This window comes from Tenrec ecaudatus, chromosome 16 (genome assembly GCF_050624435.1).
Source record: "Tenrec ecaudatus isolate mTenEca1 chromosome 16, mTenEca1.hap1, whole genome shotgun sequence".
In the NCBI taxonomy this organism is placed as follows: Eukaryota; Metazoa; Chordata; class Mammalia; order Afrosoricida; family Tenrecidae; genus Tenrec; species Tenrec ecaudatus.
In genome coordinates, this window is record NC_134545.1 from 21354742 (window position 1) to 21372176 (window position 17435).

General features: G+C 49.1%; 1 gene segment (V, D, J or C); it reads right to left on the reverse strand.

Moving 5' to 3' along the window:
* Positions 1-5797: 5797 nt before the first annotated feature.
* LOC142429652 (immunoglobulin lambda constant 6-like) lies at positions 5798-14619 on the reverse strand. The segment is given in 3 exon segments: positions 5798-6117; positions 8324-8363; positions 14347-14619. Coding segments are annotated over 3 exon segments (633 nt in total).
* Positions 14620-17435: the final 2816 nt, after the last annotated feature.

Below are 17435 nucleotides of genomic sequence, written 5' to 3' on the forward strand. Positions count from 1 at the left end.
TCTGCATCCCTCCAGAATCTACCTCTCAGCAGTCTCTGTTGCTGTTCCACGTGAGGGCAGAGACCCAAGCAATCTCACTGAGTCAAGGGGACCTCGGGAGCCAAGGGAGGAGCGTTGAAATGGCGTCAGTGGTCCTCTTGCTAACCCGGGCATGTGCAGTCAGAGGTGAAGGGCTTATGGTGCCCAGTGAGTCATGGAAGAAGTGACCAAAGTCCCATCTGCCTGCTCGCAGGGGAACCAACAGACCACAAGGTGACATGACACCCAGGGTCACCCCCCCGTAACCAGAAGCAGCCAGAGCATAAAATAGCATGGGATGTTTGGAAGTAGGAGCAAAGGAGACTCACCTGTGATGATCACTTGGGTTCCTTCTCCGAAGATGTAACACTGTGACACAAGCCTATACCCAAACCCTGCCTCTCCCACTTCTCCTGTCTCCACCCCCACTCTGTCCCCCAACCATCTGCAGCTGTGATGGGGAAGCCTTGGCCCCTGTCACTGGAGGGCTCTGCTCAGTGATCAGAACACACATCCATCATCGCACTCAGCAGTGATGGGCAGGGGACTACTTGTTCATAGGGCCTTCCTGGGATGGATGAGCCCTGGAGGGGCTTGTCATCTTGCATCTTGCTTTCCTATGGCAGGTGGCTTAGGAAGGGGAATATGTCCTTGGATTGTGGGTGTGGGGGTGTGGGTGGGTTGTTCATTACCCGGATGAGAGCAGTCCCTTTCTCTACCAGCCTGGTTATAAGGGAAGCGCTGGTGATAAACACCTAGAGGCACTAGAGGAGGGGTTTTTGAAGGGCTGGGAAGAAGTAGGAATTCCTCAGACCTGTGTCTGCATCAATGTCTAACTCAGATACACACAAAACACAGAAATGGTAAAAAAGCATGAATCTGCTCAAAACATGGGGGAATCAAGGAAAGAAGGTTAGAGGAAGAGACTCACCCACGATGGTATCACCTTGGTTCCTGTGCCAAACACCCAACACTGTGGGAGAGGCTCTTACAAAAACCCTCCCTGTGATGCCTCAGTTTCCCCCTCCCCCAGAGCCTCCTAATTCCACCCCCTTTATTGCCCAGTCCAACTACAGCTGTGAGGGGACAGGTCATGAAGAGGGAGACATCAGGGCTAGTAAATAGAGGGGCTGAGACACAGAACCACCATGTCATCAAGCCCCATGGCCCAGCTAACTCCCCTGTCCTCTCTCCTGCTGCCTCTGTAGCACCAGGAGGATGATTGCAACAAGGAAGCTGCCTTCTGAGGGCAGTGGATCCTTGCTTGCCCTGGGTTTGTAGCCCCATCTCCCGGGTTCCTACCCCAGCCCTGGTCCTCTTACTCTCATCCTGAGACATGGGCATTCTGCATCCCTCCAGAATCTACCTCTCAGCAGTCTCTGTTGCTGTTCCACGTGAGGGCAGAGACCCAAGCAATCTCACTGAGTCAAGGGGACCCCAGGAGCCAAGGGAGGAGCGTTGAAATGGCATCAGTGGTCCTCTTGCCAACCAGGGCATGTGCGGTCAGAGGTGAAGGGTTTATGGTGCCCAGTGAGTCAAGGGAGGAGAAGTGACCAAAGTCCCGTTTGCCTGCTCGCAGGGGAACCAACAGACCACAAGGTGACATGACACCCAGGGTCACCCCCCCGTAACCAGAAGCAGCCAGAGCATAAAATAGCATGGGATGTTTGGAAGTAGGAGCAAAGGAGACTCACCTGTGACGATCACTTTGGTTCCTTTTCCGAAGATGTAGCACTGTGACACAAGCTTATACCCAAACCCTGCCCCTCACACTTCTCCTGTCTCCACCCCCACCCTGTCCCCCAACCATCTGCAGCTGTGATGGGGAAGCCTTGGCCCCTCTCACTGGGGGGCATCTGCTCAGTGATCAGAGCACACATCCATCATCGCACTCAGCTGAGATGGGCAGGGGACTACTTGTTCACAGGGCCTTCCTGGGATGGATGAGCCCTGGAGGGGCTTGTCATCTTGATCTGGCTTCCCTATGGTAGGTGGCTTAGGAAGGGGAATAAGTTCTTGAAGTGGGGGGGGGGTGTTGGGTGGGTTGTACATTACCCGGATGAGAGCAGTCCCAAGCCTGGAACAGGTGTCTCCATCTATGAAGGTGACACACCTGTAGGTATTGACGCAACATGAGGTGGGTTTCGACTGTGTTCACTGAGGCATCTGGTCTACCTAGGGAGGGGAAGACTGTCTTGGAGTTCACTGGCCATGGGAAACATCCATCAATCTCCATCTCACTTTGTCTTTATCTGGGAGTCATCAGCTCTGCAGTCCTTGTGGTCAATGACCTCCTATGTCCTCCTGGGAGATGTGGAATTTCCCTGCCCCTTGTGGTGAAAACAAGTTCCCATTGCTAGGTGCGTGTGGACATTGGAATTCTCACAGAGGGATTGTATTATCTCCAATTGTGCCCTTCCAACTCTCCCTCACTCTGCGTGGAATCCCAGTGCCGTGGAAGATCCGTGGGTACCAGTGTTGAGGGCGGCAGGCAACCTGATACGTGCGCAACATGTTGTCAGTGTAGCAAACCGGAGCCACTGAGATCTAACAGGTTTGAAAAGTGTTCCGCAAAGCCACCCTGTGTCAAGCAAGATGCTTATAAATCATATTAAATGCAACTGATGCCAAATAAATCAAAGGAGACCAAGAGTCAACTCCAGAGTGGATGCTCCAAAAAGGACGCGAGTGGATCATTGCATTTCGTTAGTGTGAGTTCATTGGGCTTTACATTTTGGATATCAAAATGCAGCCAGCTAGCAATGCACTTTTGAATGCCCTTCGGTTGTTTCTTCCACCCCGTATCCTGGTGGTTCGTCCCATTGCTGTGTCCCTGCATCTTCCGTTCCCCCACTTAACCCCCGGTCACCTGATGAGCCAGTCAACAATGCTTGTCTAAAGAGTTAAAGGAGGAGTGGAGAAAGGATAACTTTAGACCAAATGCTGCAGGAGCTGCTGGCCAATCACATGACAACCAACACCTGCCCCAACCCCTCGCCCCAAAGCACACAACACAGGAATGTGTGTATCACACAAACCTTGCACTTCTCTTTACAAAGGTTCCTCCACCTGGGTCGTGGACCTCGATGGTGCAGAGTCCTTCTAGATTAACACCTGAGAATCTGGGTGCCAGTCTATTTGAGAACAAGTGTGATGAATAAATGCACAAAGGGGTACGTCTGATTCCTTTATCATTGAAAATATACTGAGAATTGTTACTATCAAACTAACGTCAAAGTAATTGCTGTGATAGGGAACACATCTTCTCAAACACACATTTCTGATGAAAGATGTGCATGTGAAGCGAAGGAAAACGTGCTTCAACCCCCATATGAAGGAAGCCAACAGTGTAAGAAGCCTGGGTCCTTAACCGAACAGACACCTCGCCAACAGGAGGCGCAGGTGGAAAGTCAGCATGTGGAGGATGCGCACCCCCGGCCATCATTACGGAATTACAATGTCAAAATCGGGCACACTACAAAGCACGTATTACAGTGGATAAGGTCTACAAGAGTGACATCATATACCGGTGCAGCAAATGAAGCAACAGGAATGCTCATTCCCCACAGAGGGGAATAAACATGATACAAGCCCTTTAGATCCAGGATGGCCTTTCCTGCCAAGCGAAACATGGGTTTCTTGCATGATCCAACATTAGCACTCCCAAAGGTTGACCCAAATGATTGGAAAACCCATGGTCACACAACCCTGCACGCTTGTGACAGGTTTATCCCCAAAGGGCTAAGTCTAGAAGAAATCAAGATGTCATCACCATAGGTGAATGGATAAACCAGCTCTCGTGTGAATGGGTTGCTGTGCATTCCTAGCAAAGATTGTTGGAATCCTGAAAGAGACATGATGAGGAAGGACTTGGAGACCATTATGCTGAGTGAAGCCTGTCCATCCCAGTGGACCAATATTGCATGAGTCCACTACTCGCAGAAGGAAAACAACTAAACAAATCCTAGAGTCTAGTTGGAGGCAATAGGCCATCCCCTTACTGAAGGGCCACTGGGAAGCAATGAGTCAGTTAGATTGCATTATAGCACCAATGAATATTACTCTCCTCTAGTTGTTTAGTGCTTCCTGCTGCCCTCTCTAACGACCCCACTTCTACCTTACAAGTCTGGCCAGACCGGAGCCTGTACAGTGGTACAGAGAAGAGCCCAAACCCAGGGATTCCTGGACAGAGAAACCTCCCATATTCATGGAACACTCTGAATGAAATAGAAACATGAAATCAGGCCATCTTGAACAGCAATTACCGTGGGCGAAGGAGGAAGTGTTATTGCTTGGAGAACCTTGAGGATATTTTCATGGTGGTGGCATGACTAGGAAAAGGATACTACTAATGCATGTACACAGAAGCGTATAATCACAGCACTGGATCACACGTGTGCTAGCACTCGGATCGGAGAAAGTTTTGTTTTGTTAATTTGGCCACCAGCATAAACATGATCCCCTGGGTAACAACACTTTCAAGGAAGAAGAAACAATTTTGGGATTGATTGTGGTGACAGTTGTGGAATGGATGGGCATTTTTGAATGGTGGAATTGCATTCTACATGGAAGACGTGTCAATAAAACAATTTAAATGCCCAGCTGGGTTGTATGCACACAATGAATTATAATTTGAGGATTCAAAATAATGGAGTTAAAACTCACAGTGGTACACAGACACACACAAACTTCCATACATACACGCTGAGAGAAAGAATCCCATGTGAAGCCGGTCAATCACTATATATTTCCAACTGTAAGACTCTCTGGAAAAGACGAAATTATTGAGACCATGATGTAGCTGTGTGGTCAAGAGTAGTCCTGGAGAATTCTACAGCAGTGAACGTGTCATGGTGGAGACCTCAGCTCTGTGCTGAGCTGAACTGGTCCTCCACACACCACAAGTTTCAAGCACAGTGGAAACGTGTGTACATCAACCTCACTCTGGCGTCATGTATTTACTGTGCCTGGAAATTCTACGCCTTGCAGAGCATTTGTGGTTCTGTGTAAGGTGGGAGAGTGCATCACCATGATATGCACCGACGTGTGCACCTGTTTCTCTCTTGTAGGTGTTGTCAATGTCTTCATTTAGTTCATATACACCGAGCGCACTCAAGCACACACACAGAAATGGCATGTTCATATATGTGCATCCATCATGGTGAAGGAATACCACACACCTCTCCCAGGTTCATGTGCTTTTGTCTTGGATCTATGACAGGCCCAAGAGAGTGAACCACAGGCTCAGACTATGGTGTTGGCTCAAGAGATCTTTTCCTCCCACGGTGTGTTCCCTGTGTGCACAGCACCCATGGCTTCCTCCTCCTCACTCCCTGAAGTAATTTTCAGAGTCCCCCAATTACTGTCGGCTTCCTCAGTTGATGGCATTCCTGAGTGGACAGGGACTGCTGGTCAGCTCACATAAGTTGTGACAATCTCAGATGTTATGGATCCCCTAGTACATGAAGCATATTCTACGTTCTTGGGTATTGGGGGGGAGATATCACATAGCACTGTCTTCTATCAAGAAACTTCCTCAGAGGCCCTCCCCAGAGATACGCTGAGACACAGATGTGCATTGTATATGTCAGATGATAAACATAAGATCTTTATTGTGCAGAAAAAGACATGGAGTGGGTAGAGGGACACAACTGAGTCTGAACTGGTGCCAGACAAGGACTTGAAGGATACAGCGGAGATTTTGGGAAGGGGTATGTGGTTGGGAGAACTCCAACACATGCAGGTGTTGGGGACTCTACTGGGTGGGGACAAGTGTGTCCTAAGCACACTCTGCGGGAGCCACCTTCTTCTCGTAGGTCTTCTCCTGGTGCGTGACCTGGCAGGTGTACAGCTCATGAGATCTCCACTGGAAGGGCGTGAGGGTCAGGTAGCTGCTGACGGCATACTTGTTGTTGCTCTGCTTGGAGGGCTTGGTGGTCTCCACGCCCTGGGCGATGGGTTGGCCATCCTCCTTCCAGGTGACACTCACGTCACTGGGGTAGAAGTCATTGATGAAACACACCAGCGTGGCCTTGTTGGCTTGGAGCTCCTCAGCGGATGGCGGGAACAGAGACATCCTGGGGGCGGCCGTGGGCCCACCTGCACAGGGTGATGGTTTGGTGGTTGTGAGATCCCGGTCCACAGTAGGTGTGGGCCAGGATCTCCGTGGGAGTGCTCTGGTGGTTTCTTGAGTTATGAGGCCAGGCCACAGGTTGGCCAGGTAACCCCATGCAGCATTTTGAAACCACCTGCTGCTCTACGGGAGAAAGAGGGGACTTTCAACCCATCTGCCCTGTCCTCAGAGTCACTGTGAGTCAGAACGTTCTGTAGGCAGAGAGGATTTTTGCGTTTTTCTTTTGAAATCTCTTGGTGGGTCAAGTCAATTCTCCCACACCAGGTCAGAGAAGAGCCTGGGAGCTTGTTACTTGAACAGAGCCCGAGGGTGAATCAGTGATGTTTTTCCAAGAACTGCCATTCCTCCCTGCAGCCCTGAACCTGGACCCTGTCTTATCTCTTGCACCCAAGCTTGTCCTTGCTCTTTGCCCTGCCTCCTCCTGACATCCTGCCAGGCTCTGTCCTGAGCATGTGATCAGAGCTCTCTGCCTCTGCTGTTGGGTCCACTGAGGGACATTCCTGATGTGACACAGGTTCCCAGGGATACCTGGGGTGTGTCCTGGGGATCAACATCCCTTAACCGTCTTTCCTGAATGGTGTCTCATCAAAGAAAGAATTTGAAGTTTGAAGAAATCTGTGTGGGTGGGATCTCCCTTATCCGCATCCATTTGAAAAGACTGCTGGTCCTATTTGAAGGTTTCATCCCCAAACCTCTGTCAACAAGGACCTCAGGGACTCCTGTGTGTGTGCATGGTGGTGGAGGAGGCTCCATAGGGAAACCTGGGTCCACAGTGTCCTCCTAACTTGTACTAAGGGTTTATCTGTCCTCCCTCCTTCCTGGGTGTTGAAGTCATAGATGGTCAACATTCCATACAGGGCAGCCCCTTGATGGTGGGGAGAGCTCCACAAGGTCACCCTCTTGGATCTGGGCCCAGCACTCCTGTCTCGGGAAGCCCTGTCCAGAGTCTCCCTCTATGGTCCCCGTCTCCCACCTGAGAGCGGCGGGTTCTCTAGAGTCTCCTCAGTGGTCACCCTGAGAGGGGATCTTAGGGCTTTCCCATAGACCAGGGAGGCTGATGGAATATTGTGGAATAGGGGGTAGGATGGGACAGATGCCGTCTGAGGGCCCAGCATGGCCTGTGGGGGGAAGGGGGATTTGTAAGCTCATCCTGTTCACCCTCCAGCAGCCTGGTCACAAGGGAAGCCCTGGTAAGGACCAGTTAGAGGCACAAGGAGGGGTGTTTGACGGGCAGGGAAGAGGCCAGGATTTGCAGAGACCAGTACCCGAGTCAATGTCTAACTCAGAGAAAAAACACAGAAATGGCAACACAGCACGAATTTGCTCAAAACATGGGGAAACAAGTAAAGCGGAGTAGAGGAAGAGACTCACCTACGATGATCAACCTGGTTCCTGAGCCGAACACCCAACACTGTGGTACAGGCTCTTACAAAAACCCTCCCTGCGATGCCCCAGTGTACGCCCGCCCCTTACTTCCCAGCCCACCACAGCTGTGAGGGGACAGGTCATCCAGAAGGAGACATCCCTGAAGAACAGCATCAGGATTCCTAAATAGAGGGTCTGAGACACAGAGCCACCATGTCAACAAGGCACTTGGGCCCAGCTCCCTCCCCTCTCCTGGCTCCTCCTGCCTTTGTAGTACCAGATGGCTGATCACAACTGTGAAGCAGTCCTCTGAGGGCAGTGGGTCTTTCCATGCCCTGGATCTGTAGCCCCATCTCCCCCAGTTCCTAGCCCAGCCTTGTTTCTCTTATTCTCATTGTGAGATAGGAGAATTCTGCATCACTACATGGTCTACCTCTGCTGTCTCTGCCCCCTCTTCCACATAAAGTAGGAGAGCCAAGAAATCTCAGATTTTGGGGGACCCTCCGCAGCTAAGGGAAGAGCATTGAGCAGAGTAATCTTAGGATCCCAACTACCCAGTGGACAGAGAGGCAGCAGGGGTCATGTGGCTTTCCCTGACCTGTGGGGTCAGAGGTGAGGCCTTATGGTCACCTGTCAGAGGAAGCGGAGAGTGAGCACAGGGAGAGGAGACAATTGTCCTCTGTGCCTGCTTCTAGGGGACCAGGAGACCACAGTCAGACACAACCTAGGCCCGTAGCACCACCACCAACACCACGCAGAGCAGAAAAGAGCATTGGATATTTGGAAGGAGGAGGAAAAGAGACTCACCTGTGACGGTCACCTGGGTTCCTCGTCCAAAGATGTACCACTGTGACACAAGCTCATACCAAAACACTGCCTCTCACATTTCTCCTGTCTCTGCCCCCACTCTGTTCCCCAACCACCTGCAGCTGTGATGGGGAATCCTTGGCCCCTGTCACTGGGGGCACCTGCTCAGTGGTCAGAACACACATCCATCATCGCACTCAGCTGTGATGTGCAGGGGACTATTTATTCATAGTGCATTGCTGGGTAGGATGAGCCCTGGAGCGGCTTCATATCTTGTATCTGGTTACCCTGTGGTGGGGGCTCAGAAAGGTGAATGAGTCCTTGGAGTGTGTGTTGGGTGTTGGGTGGGTTGTTCATTACCCGGATGAGAGCCTGGAGCAGTTGTCTATCTCAGTGAAGGTGACACACCTGTAGGCATTGATGCAACATGAAGTGGGATTCGACTGTGTTCACAGAGGCATCTGGTCTACCCAGTGAGGGGAAGACTACCTTGGGGTGTTCTGGCCATGGGAAACATGCCTCAATCTCCTTCTCCCTTTGTCCGTATCTGGGGGTTGGTCATCGGGTGCGTGTTAATGCTGTCACGGACACCCTAACTCCTCCTGGGAGACCTGTGTAGGTGACAATGTGTCCACACTGTTAGGTGCGTCTGGAAATTTGAAATCCGAAGAGATTTCTCTAATGGATCTCCACTATGCTCTTCCAACTCTCCCTCGCTCTACGTGGACTCCCAATGTGGTGGACAATCGGTGTGTTCCCGTGGAAAAGCAGGAAAGACACAAGCTCGGTGTGCAATATGTTGCCATTGTAGCACAAAGGAACTTAATATGATCTTAATAAGTTTGGAAAGTGATCCCGAAAGCCACCCTATGTCAGGAAAGATGCCTAGAAATCATGCAGAATATAACCGAAGGTAAATCAATCAAAGGAGGCCTGGAGTGAGCTCCAGAGTGGATGCTCACACGTGAGCGAGGGGATCATTGTACTCCTTTATTGTGAGTTCCTTGGGCTTTACATTTTGGACATCAAAATGCAGCCATCAGGGAAACACTTTTCCATGCCCTTCCGTTGTTTCTTCCACCCCGGACACTGATGGTTCCTCCCATTGTTGTGTACCTGCATCTTCTTTCCACCCAACTAAACTCTGGTCACCTGTAGACTCAGTCAACAGATCTCCGACAAGAGAATCAAAGCATTTGTGGAGAAATGATAACTTTAGACAAAATCCTGCAGGAGCTACTGGCCTATCACATGACAACAAATACCCAACAGACACACAGAATTCACACAACACAGGAATGTATGTACTGTACAGACCTTGCACCCATTTTTACAAAAGTGAGCTCCAACTGGATCGTTGAATTCCACGGTGCAGTCACCTTCTGATGAACAAGAGAGAATGTCGGGGATGGAGCCTTGGAGAACATGTTTGATGACTAAATGCACAAAAGTTAAGTTTGATGCCTTTGACATAGGAAAGTGTGCTTTGTAATATTACTAATAAACCAATCACCACATAATTTATATAATAGGGAATGTCATTTTTGCAAAACCCATGATAAATTATGTGTACGTCCCGATAAAGAAACATACTTCAAACCCCATATTAAGGAAACCAGCAGTGCAAGAAGCCTGGATCCAGAACTGGATGGACACCTCCCCGTGAAGAGATGCAGGTGGAAAGTTGGCATTGGATTGTGCTGACTCTCCCCCGTCGCAGGGAATTCAATATCAAAACTGGGCCTACTACAAAGCACCTATTACAATGAATTAGATCCACAAGAGGGACCTCACATACTGGTGAACACTATGGAGCAACAGGAATGTGCATTCCCCAGAGAGGGGAATACAAATGACACAAGCCCTTTGGAAGCCAGGATGGCCTATCCTACAAAGCTGAACAGAGGTTTCCTGTACGATCCAACATTAGCACTCCCAAAGGTTGACCCAAATGATTGGAAAACATACAGTCACACAACGCTGCACACTTGTCGCCGCTTTATCTCCAAAGGGCTAAATCTAGAAGAAATCAAGATGTCCTATCCTAGGTGAATGGATAAACCAGCTCTTGTGTGAATGGAAGACTGAGCATGCCTAAGAAACATTGTTGGAATCATGAAAGAGACATGACCTGGAAGGACCTGGACACCATTCTGCTGAGTGAAGTCTGTGCATAACAAACGGACCAATATTGCATGAGTCCAGTACTACCAAGAGAAAAACCAACTAAACAAATCTTAGACACGAGTTGTAGGCAATTGGACATGCCCTTACAAAGGGTCCCAAGGAAGAGATGAGTCTGTCAGAGTGCAGTAGAGCACCGACAACACATTACTTTCTTCTAATTCTTTAATTCTCCCTCCTCCACACTCTCATGACCACAGTTCTCCCTTACAAATCCCACTAGAATAGAGTATGTGCACTAGTACAGAGAAGAGCTTGAAACACAGGGAATCCCAGACAGATAAGTCCCTCAGGACCAATAATGAGAGTAGCCATACCAGGAGGGGAAAGAGAAGGTGGGGGGAGAAAGAAGGAACTGATCACAATGATCAGCAAATACCCCCCACTCAAGGGAAGGACAGTAGAAAAGTGGGTGAAGGGAGACTTTGGTCAGTGTAAGATAGAGAAAAAAATGATAAATTCTCAAGTGTTCATGAATTTGTGAGGGGAAATGGGCTGATACTAATGAATCAAGGAGTAAGCAAATGTTTTGAGAACTGTGAGGGCAATAAATAAAGATACAAGTGTGTTTGACACAATGGAAGAAAATAAAATAAATAATTACTAATAACCACATTAAAAAATAAATGCAAATGACGTTGGCATCATAGGTACAAATGTGCTTTATCCAATGTGTGTATGGATTGTGATAAGAGCTGTAAAAGCCTCCCCAAATGATTAAAAATGAGAGAAAAAGCAATGAAATCAGTCTTAGAGACACGTTCTCTACGCAAAGGGTAAAAAGGCTACTTACTTGTCAGGAACCGTACATCACCCCCGTATCTGCAGTTCATAAGACCATCTCCAAAGAGGAGCTCTCGCTTTATGGCTCAGTGTGCACCCCAGGAAAGGGGATCAGCACCACCATTGATTTAACACCTTCACGCTCGCCGTGATTCATATGACAAATTTTAGTCTGATAGGCAGTGATCTGCCCTTGTAAGAAATGATACAGGTCATGTCCCCTAGCCCCAACCTGCATTATCGGTATCACAATTGTTCAGCCCAGTAAGAAATCCCTCTGTTGAAATCCATAACTCATGGGTTGCAGCTTGCAGGTGGACCGTGGTTGCATAACTCCCCCTTACACAGCACCTTAAATTCCCTGTCACTGGATAAGTTATTGATGTTATCAATGCCTTCACCATATATCCCTGACTGATGGTTGACAATGCTTTCCTGTTCATCCCTTTGGTTTTTGTATTTCTGTTTCTGCTTTCTTTAAATGTCGTTGTTCTTGGTTTTTATTTTTGCCATAAGAGACTGTCAACCCATGGACAAGCAGATGGATTCTGGGTTCCCTCATAATTGTAGGCCCAATCCAAGAAGAGTAAGTTGTTTTCACATGGCCCTGGTGTATACTCACCTTCATGAAGAGGTCACTGAAGATGAGGGTGCCACAGCAAAGTGAGGTGGAGAAAGCAGATGGTGCCCGGCTATCATTTGGAATCGTGTCAGTGGTCTTAAAGACTTGTACCCCAACAAGCAGCCCTCTGAGTGAGGCACCCACTAAGTCCACATCAAAGTAGGGCACCAACTGTGTGCTCCAATGACGTTGACGGCTACATGCAGATATCATGAAAGGACATGAATCAGAGTTTACACTGTGGACACCCAGTGTGTAGAAGGCTAGGGCGGACACTGGGAGCTCCAAATCCATCTGTAGAGCCTCTTAGTCATATCGTCTCTCATAGATTCCATTTAGCCCCAGGTGAGGGACTTGAACAGCTCTTCTTTCAGACGGAGTTGATTGTCAACTCCATTGTGGTGCATTGAACAGTGTTCAGTAGCTCTCCCTTTGACCCAGCCCTGATCATCTCTAGGCTCAGGGTAATCTGTTTCACAGCAGAAATTTGAAGTCTGCAATTTACAATATTGGCGGCGGCCTTTTCTTTCTCATGCTTTATTTGTATCTTTATCATTAGACTACTAATATTTCCTTTGTGACCTCTTTTATGATTTCTGTCGGCTTTCCAACATTGTGAAACACGCTAGTGGACACACAGGGATCATCACTGATGCACTTGTGAATTGGGGTTATAGCATGAAGTGGGGGGTAGGAGAGGGAGGGTATTTGCGGAGCACCCAATGAAGGCAGGGGGTGGTGGTGGAGGGAGCGTCAGAACTGATTGCGATGATGGATGTACGACTCTTTTGTGAAAGCGATTTAACTATAGAAGTGTATGACCTGTGAACACATCACCAAGAAAACTATGAATAAAATAGTAACATGACATCAGACCATCTTGAACAGTAATTACCCTGGGTGAAGAAGGAAGTGTTATTGCTTGGAGGGCCTTGAGCTTGTTTTCCTGGTGGTCACTTAATTACGAACAGGATATTACTAATGGCAGGTCACAGAAGTGTACAATCACAGCACTGAATTCTACGTGTGCTAGCACTTGGATTGCAGAAGGTTTTGTTTCGTTAATTTGACACCACCAGCATAAACATGATCCCCTAGGTAAGAACACTTTCAAGGAAGAAGAAACAACTTGGGGATTGATTATGGTGACAGTTGTGGAATGGATGGGCATTTTTGAATCACGGAATTGCATTCTACGTGGAAGACGTGTCAGTAAAACTGTTAAAAAGCCGAGCTTGGTTGTATGCACACAGTGCACTATAAGTCATGGATTAACAAGAACTGAGTCAAAAGCTCACACCGGTACACACACAAACACACACAAACTTCCATACACACATGCTGAGAGAAAGAAGCCCGGGTGAAGCTGGTCAATCACTATATATTTCCAACTGTAAGATTCTCTGGAAAAGACAAAACTATTGAGACCATGAAGTAGCTGAATGGTCAACAGGCAATCCTGGAGAATCCTCGCAGTGAACGTACCATGGTGGAGACCTCAGCCCTGTGCTGAGCTGACCTGGTCCTCCACAAACCACAAGTTTCAAGCACAGAGGAAACGTGTGTGGGTCAGCCTCACTCTGGTGTCATGTAATTAATATGCCTGTAAGTTCTATGCCTTGCAGAGAATTTTTGGGTCTGGGTAAGGTGGGAGAGTGGGCCACCCTGATATGCACCAAGGTATGCACCTGTTACTCTCCCGAAGATGTTGTCAATGTCTTCATTTAGTTCATACCCACTGTGCGCACGTAAGCATATACACACAAGTGGCATGTTCATACATGTGCATCCATCATGGTGAAGGAATACCACACACCTCTCCCAGGTTCATGTGCCGTTGCCTGGGATCTATGACAGGACCAAGATAGTGAACCACAAGCTCAGACTCTGGTGTTGGCTCAAGAGACTCTTTCCTCCCACGGTCTGTCTTCTGTGTGCCAGGACCCATGGCTTCGTCCTCCTCACTCCCTGATGTAATTTTCACAGTCCCCCACGAACTGTCAGCTTCCTCAGTTGATGGCATTCCTGAGTGGACAGGGGCTGCTGCTCAGCTAACATTAGTAGGGACAATCTCGGATGTCATGGATCCCCCAGTACATGAGGCATATTCTACTATCTTGGGCATGGGGGAAAACCATACGACACTGTCTTCTACCAAGAAACTTCCTCAGAGCCCCTCCCTAGAGATACGCAGAGACACAGATGTGCATTGTATACGTCAGATGATAAACATAAGGTCTTTATTGTGTGGAAAAAGACATGGGGTGGGGCTAGGAACACAGCCGAGTCTGAACTGGTGCCAGACAAGGGCTTGAAGGATACAGTGGAGATTTGGGAAAGGGGTATGTGGTTGGGAGAATTCCAACCTCGGCAGCTCTTGGGGACCCTACTGGGTGGGGGCAAGTGTGTCCTAAGCACACTCTGCGGGGGCCACCTTCTTCTCGTAGGTCTTCTCCTGGTGCGTGACCTGGCAGGTGTATATCTGGCGAGATCTCCACTGGGTGGGCGTGAGGGTCAGGTAGCTGCTGACGGCATACTTGTTGTTGCTCTGCTTGGAGGGCTGGGTGGTCTCCACTCCCTGGGCGATGGGTTGTCCATCTCCCTTCCAGGTGACAATCACGTCACTGGGGTAGAAGTCATTGATGAAACACACCAGCGTGGCCTTGTTGGCTTGGAGCTCCTCAGCGGATGGCGGGAACAGAGACATCCTGGGGGCGGATGTGGGCCCACCTGCACAGGGTGATGGTTCGGTGGTCGTGAGATCCCGGTCCACAGGAGGTGTGGACCAGGATCTCCGTGGGAGTGCTCTGGTGGTTTCTTGAGTTATGAGGCCAGGCCACGGGTTGGCCAGGTAACCCCAGGCAGCATTTTGAAACCACCTGCTGCTCTACGGGAGAAAGAGGGGGCTTTCAACCCTTCTGCCCTGTCCTCAGAGTCACTGTGAGTCAGAACGTTCTGTAGGCAGAGAGGATTTTTGCGTTTTTCTTTCGAAATCTCTTGGTGTGTCAAGTCAATTCTCCCACCCCCAGGTCAGAGAAGGGCCTGGGAGCTTGTTACTTGAACAGAGCCCGAGGGTGAATCAGTGATGTTTTTCCAAGAACTGCCATTCCTCCCTGCAGCCCTGAACCTGGACCCTGTCTTATCTCTTGCACCCAAGCTTGTCCTTGCCCGTTGCTCCTTGCCCTGCCCCCTCCTGACATCCTGCCAGGCTCTGTCCTGAGCATGTGATCAGAGCTCTCTGCCTCTGCTGTTGGGTCCACTGAGGGACATTCCTGATGTGACACAGGTTCCCAGGGACTCTTGAGACGCTTCCTGCGGTCAGCATCCCTCAACTCTCTTTTCTGAATGGAGTCTCATCATAGACAATATTTGAAGTTTGAAGAAATCTGTCTGGGTGGGTTCTCCCTTGTCGGCCTCTATTTGAGAGGACTATTGGTCCTTTTTCACGGTTTCCTCCCCTAAGATCTGTCACGGATGACCTCAGGGACTCCTGTGTGGAGTGTGAGCTTCTTCGGGGACACTGGGTGCACAGTCTCCGCATAGCCTGTTCTACGGGGTTGGAGCTGTCTCATCTGTCCTCCCTCCTTCCTGGGTGTTGAAGTCATAGATGCTGAATGTTCTGTACAGGGAAGCCCCTTGATGGTGGGGAGAGTTCCACCCTGGTCACCCTGTTCAGATAAGGACCCCAACTTTCCTGACCTAGGCAAACTCAGTCCAGGGTCTCTCCTCTACGTTCCCCTTCTCCCAAATGAGAGCACAGGGTTCTCTAGAGGCTCCTAGTGCTGACCCTGAGAGGGGATCTTAGGGCTTCCCATAGACCAGGGAGGCTGATGGGATACTGGGGGTGTGGGGAGGATGGGACAGATGACATCTGAGGGCCCAGCATGGCCTGTAGGGAGAAGGGGGAGTTCTAAGCTCACCCTGTTCATCCTCCAGCAGCCTGGTCACAAGGGAAGCCCTGGTAAGGACCAGCTAGAGGCACAAGGAGGGGTGTATGAAGGGCAGGGAAGTGGCCAGGCTTTGGTATGACCAGTGTCTGGGTCAATGTCTAATCCAGATACAGAGAACACACAGAAATGGCAAAACAGCATGAATTTTCTCAAAACATGGGGGAAACAAGTAAAGCAGGTTAGAGGAAGAGACTCACCTAGGACGGTCAACTTGGTTCCTGTGCCGAAAACCCAACACTGTGGTTCAGGCTCCTACAAAAACCCTCCCTGTGATGCCTCAGTGACCACTCCACCCCCTTACCACCCAGCCCCACTACAGCTGTGAGGAGCGAGGTCTTCAAGAAGGAAACATGCCTGAAGAACAGCTTCAAGATTAGTAAATAGAGGGTCTAAGACACAGAGCCACCATGTAAACAAGGCACATGTGCCCAGCTCCCTCCCCTGTCCTGGCTCCTGCTGCCTCTGTAGTACCTAGATGGCTGATCACAACAAGGAAGCAGCCCTCTGATGGCAGTGGATCCTTCCTTGCCCTGGCTTTTTAGTCCCATCTTCCAAGGTTGCTACATTCAGCCTTGTTTCTCTTATTCTCATCCTGAGATATGGGAAATCTGCATCCCTCCAGAGTCTACCTCCCTACTAAATCCACATCGAAGAAGGACACCAAGCTGTGTGGTACAACCAGGTTGACAACAACATCCAGATATCACGAAAGGACATGGAGCCAAGTTTATCTTGTGAACACGCAGTTAGTAGAAGGCTAGTGTGGACATTCGGAGTCTCAAATCCATCTGTAGAGCCTCCAGTCATCTTAAGCCTCTGGCAGATTCCTTTCAGCCTCAGGCGAGGGACTTGAACAGCCTTACTCTCAGACAGAGATGATTGTCAACTCCAATGTGGTTGATTGAACCCTGTTCAGCAGATCTCCTTCTGACCCAGCCCTGATCATCTCTAGGCTCAGGGTACTTGTTTAATGGCAGAAATTTGAACCCTGGCTTTTACAATATTGGCGGCGGCCTTTTCTTTCTCATGCTTTATTTGTATCTTTATTAATATTATTATTTCTTTGTGACCTTTTGTATGATTTCTGTCGACTTTCCAACATTCTGAAGCACACTAGTGGACACACAGGGATCATCACTGATGCACTTGTGAATTGGGGTTATAGCAGGAAGTGGGGGGTAGGAGAGGGAGGGTATTTGCAGAGCATCCAATGAAGGCAGGGGGTGGTGGTGGAGGGAGCATCAGAACTGATTGCGATGATGGCTGTACAACTCTGTTTTCACAGCGATTTAAGTATAGAAGTGTATGACCTGTGAACACACGATCAAGAAAACTATGAATAAAATAGAAACATGAAATCAGGCCATCTTGAACAATACTTACCATGGGCGAAGGAGGAAGTGTTATTGCTTGGAGGGTCTTGAGGTTTTATTTTCATGGTGGTGGCATGACTAGGAAAAGGATATTACCAATGGTTGATCACAGAAGCGTATAATCACAGCACTGAATTACACGTGTGCTAGCACTTAGATTGGAGAAAGTTTTGTTTTGTTATTTTGTCCACCAGTATAAA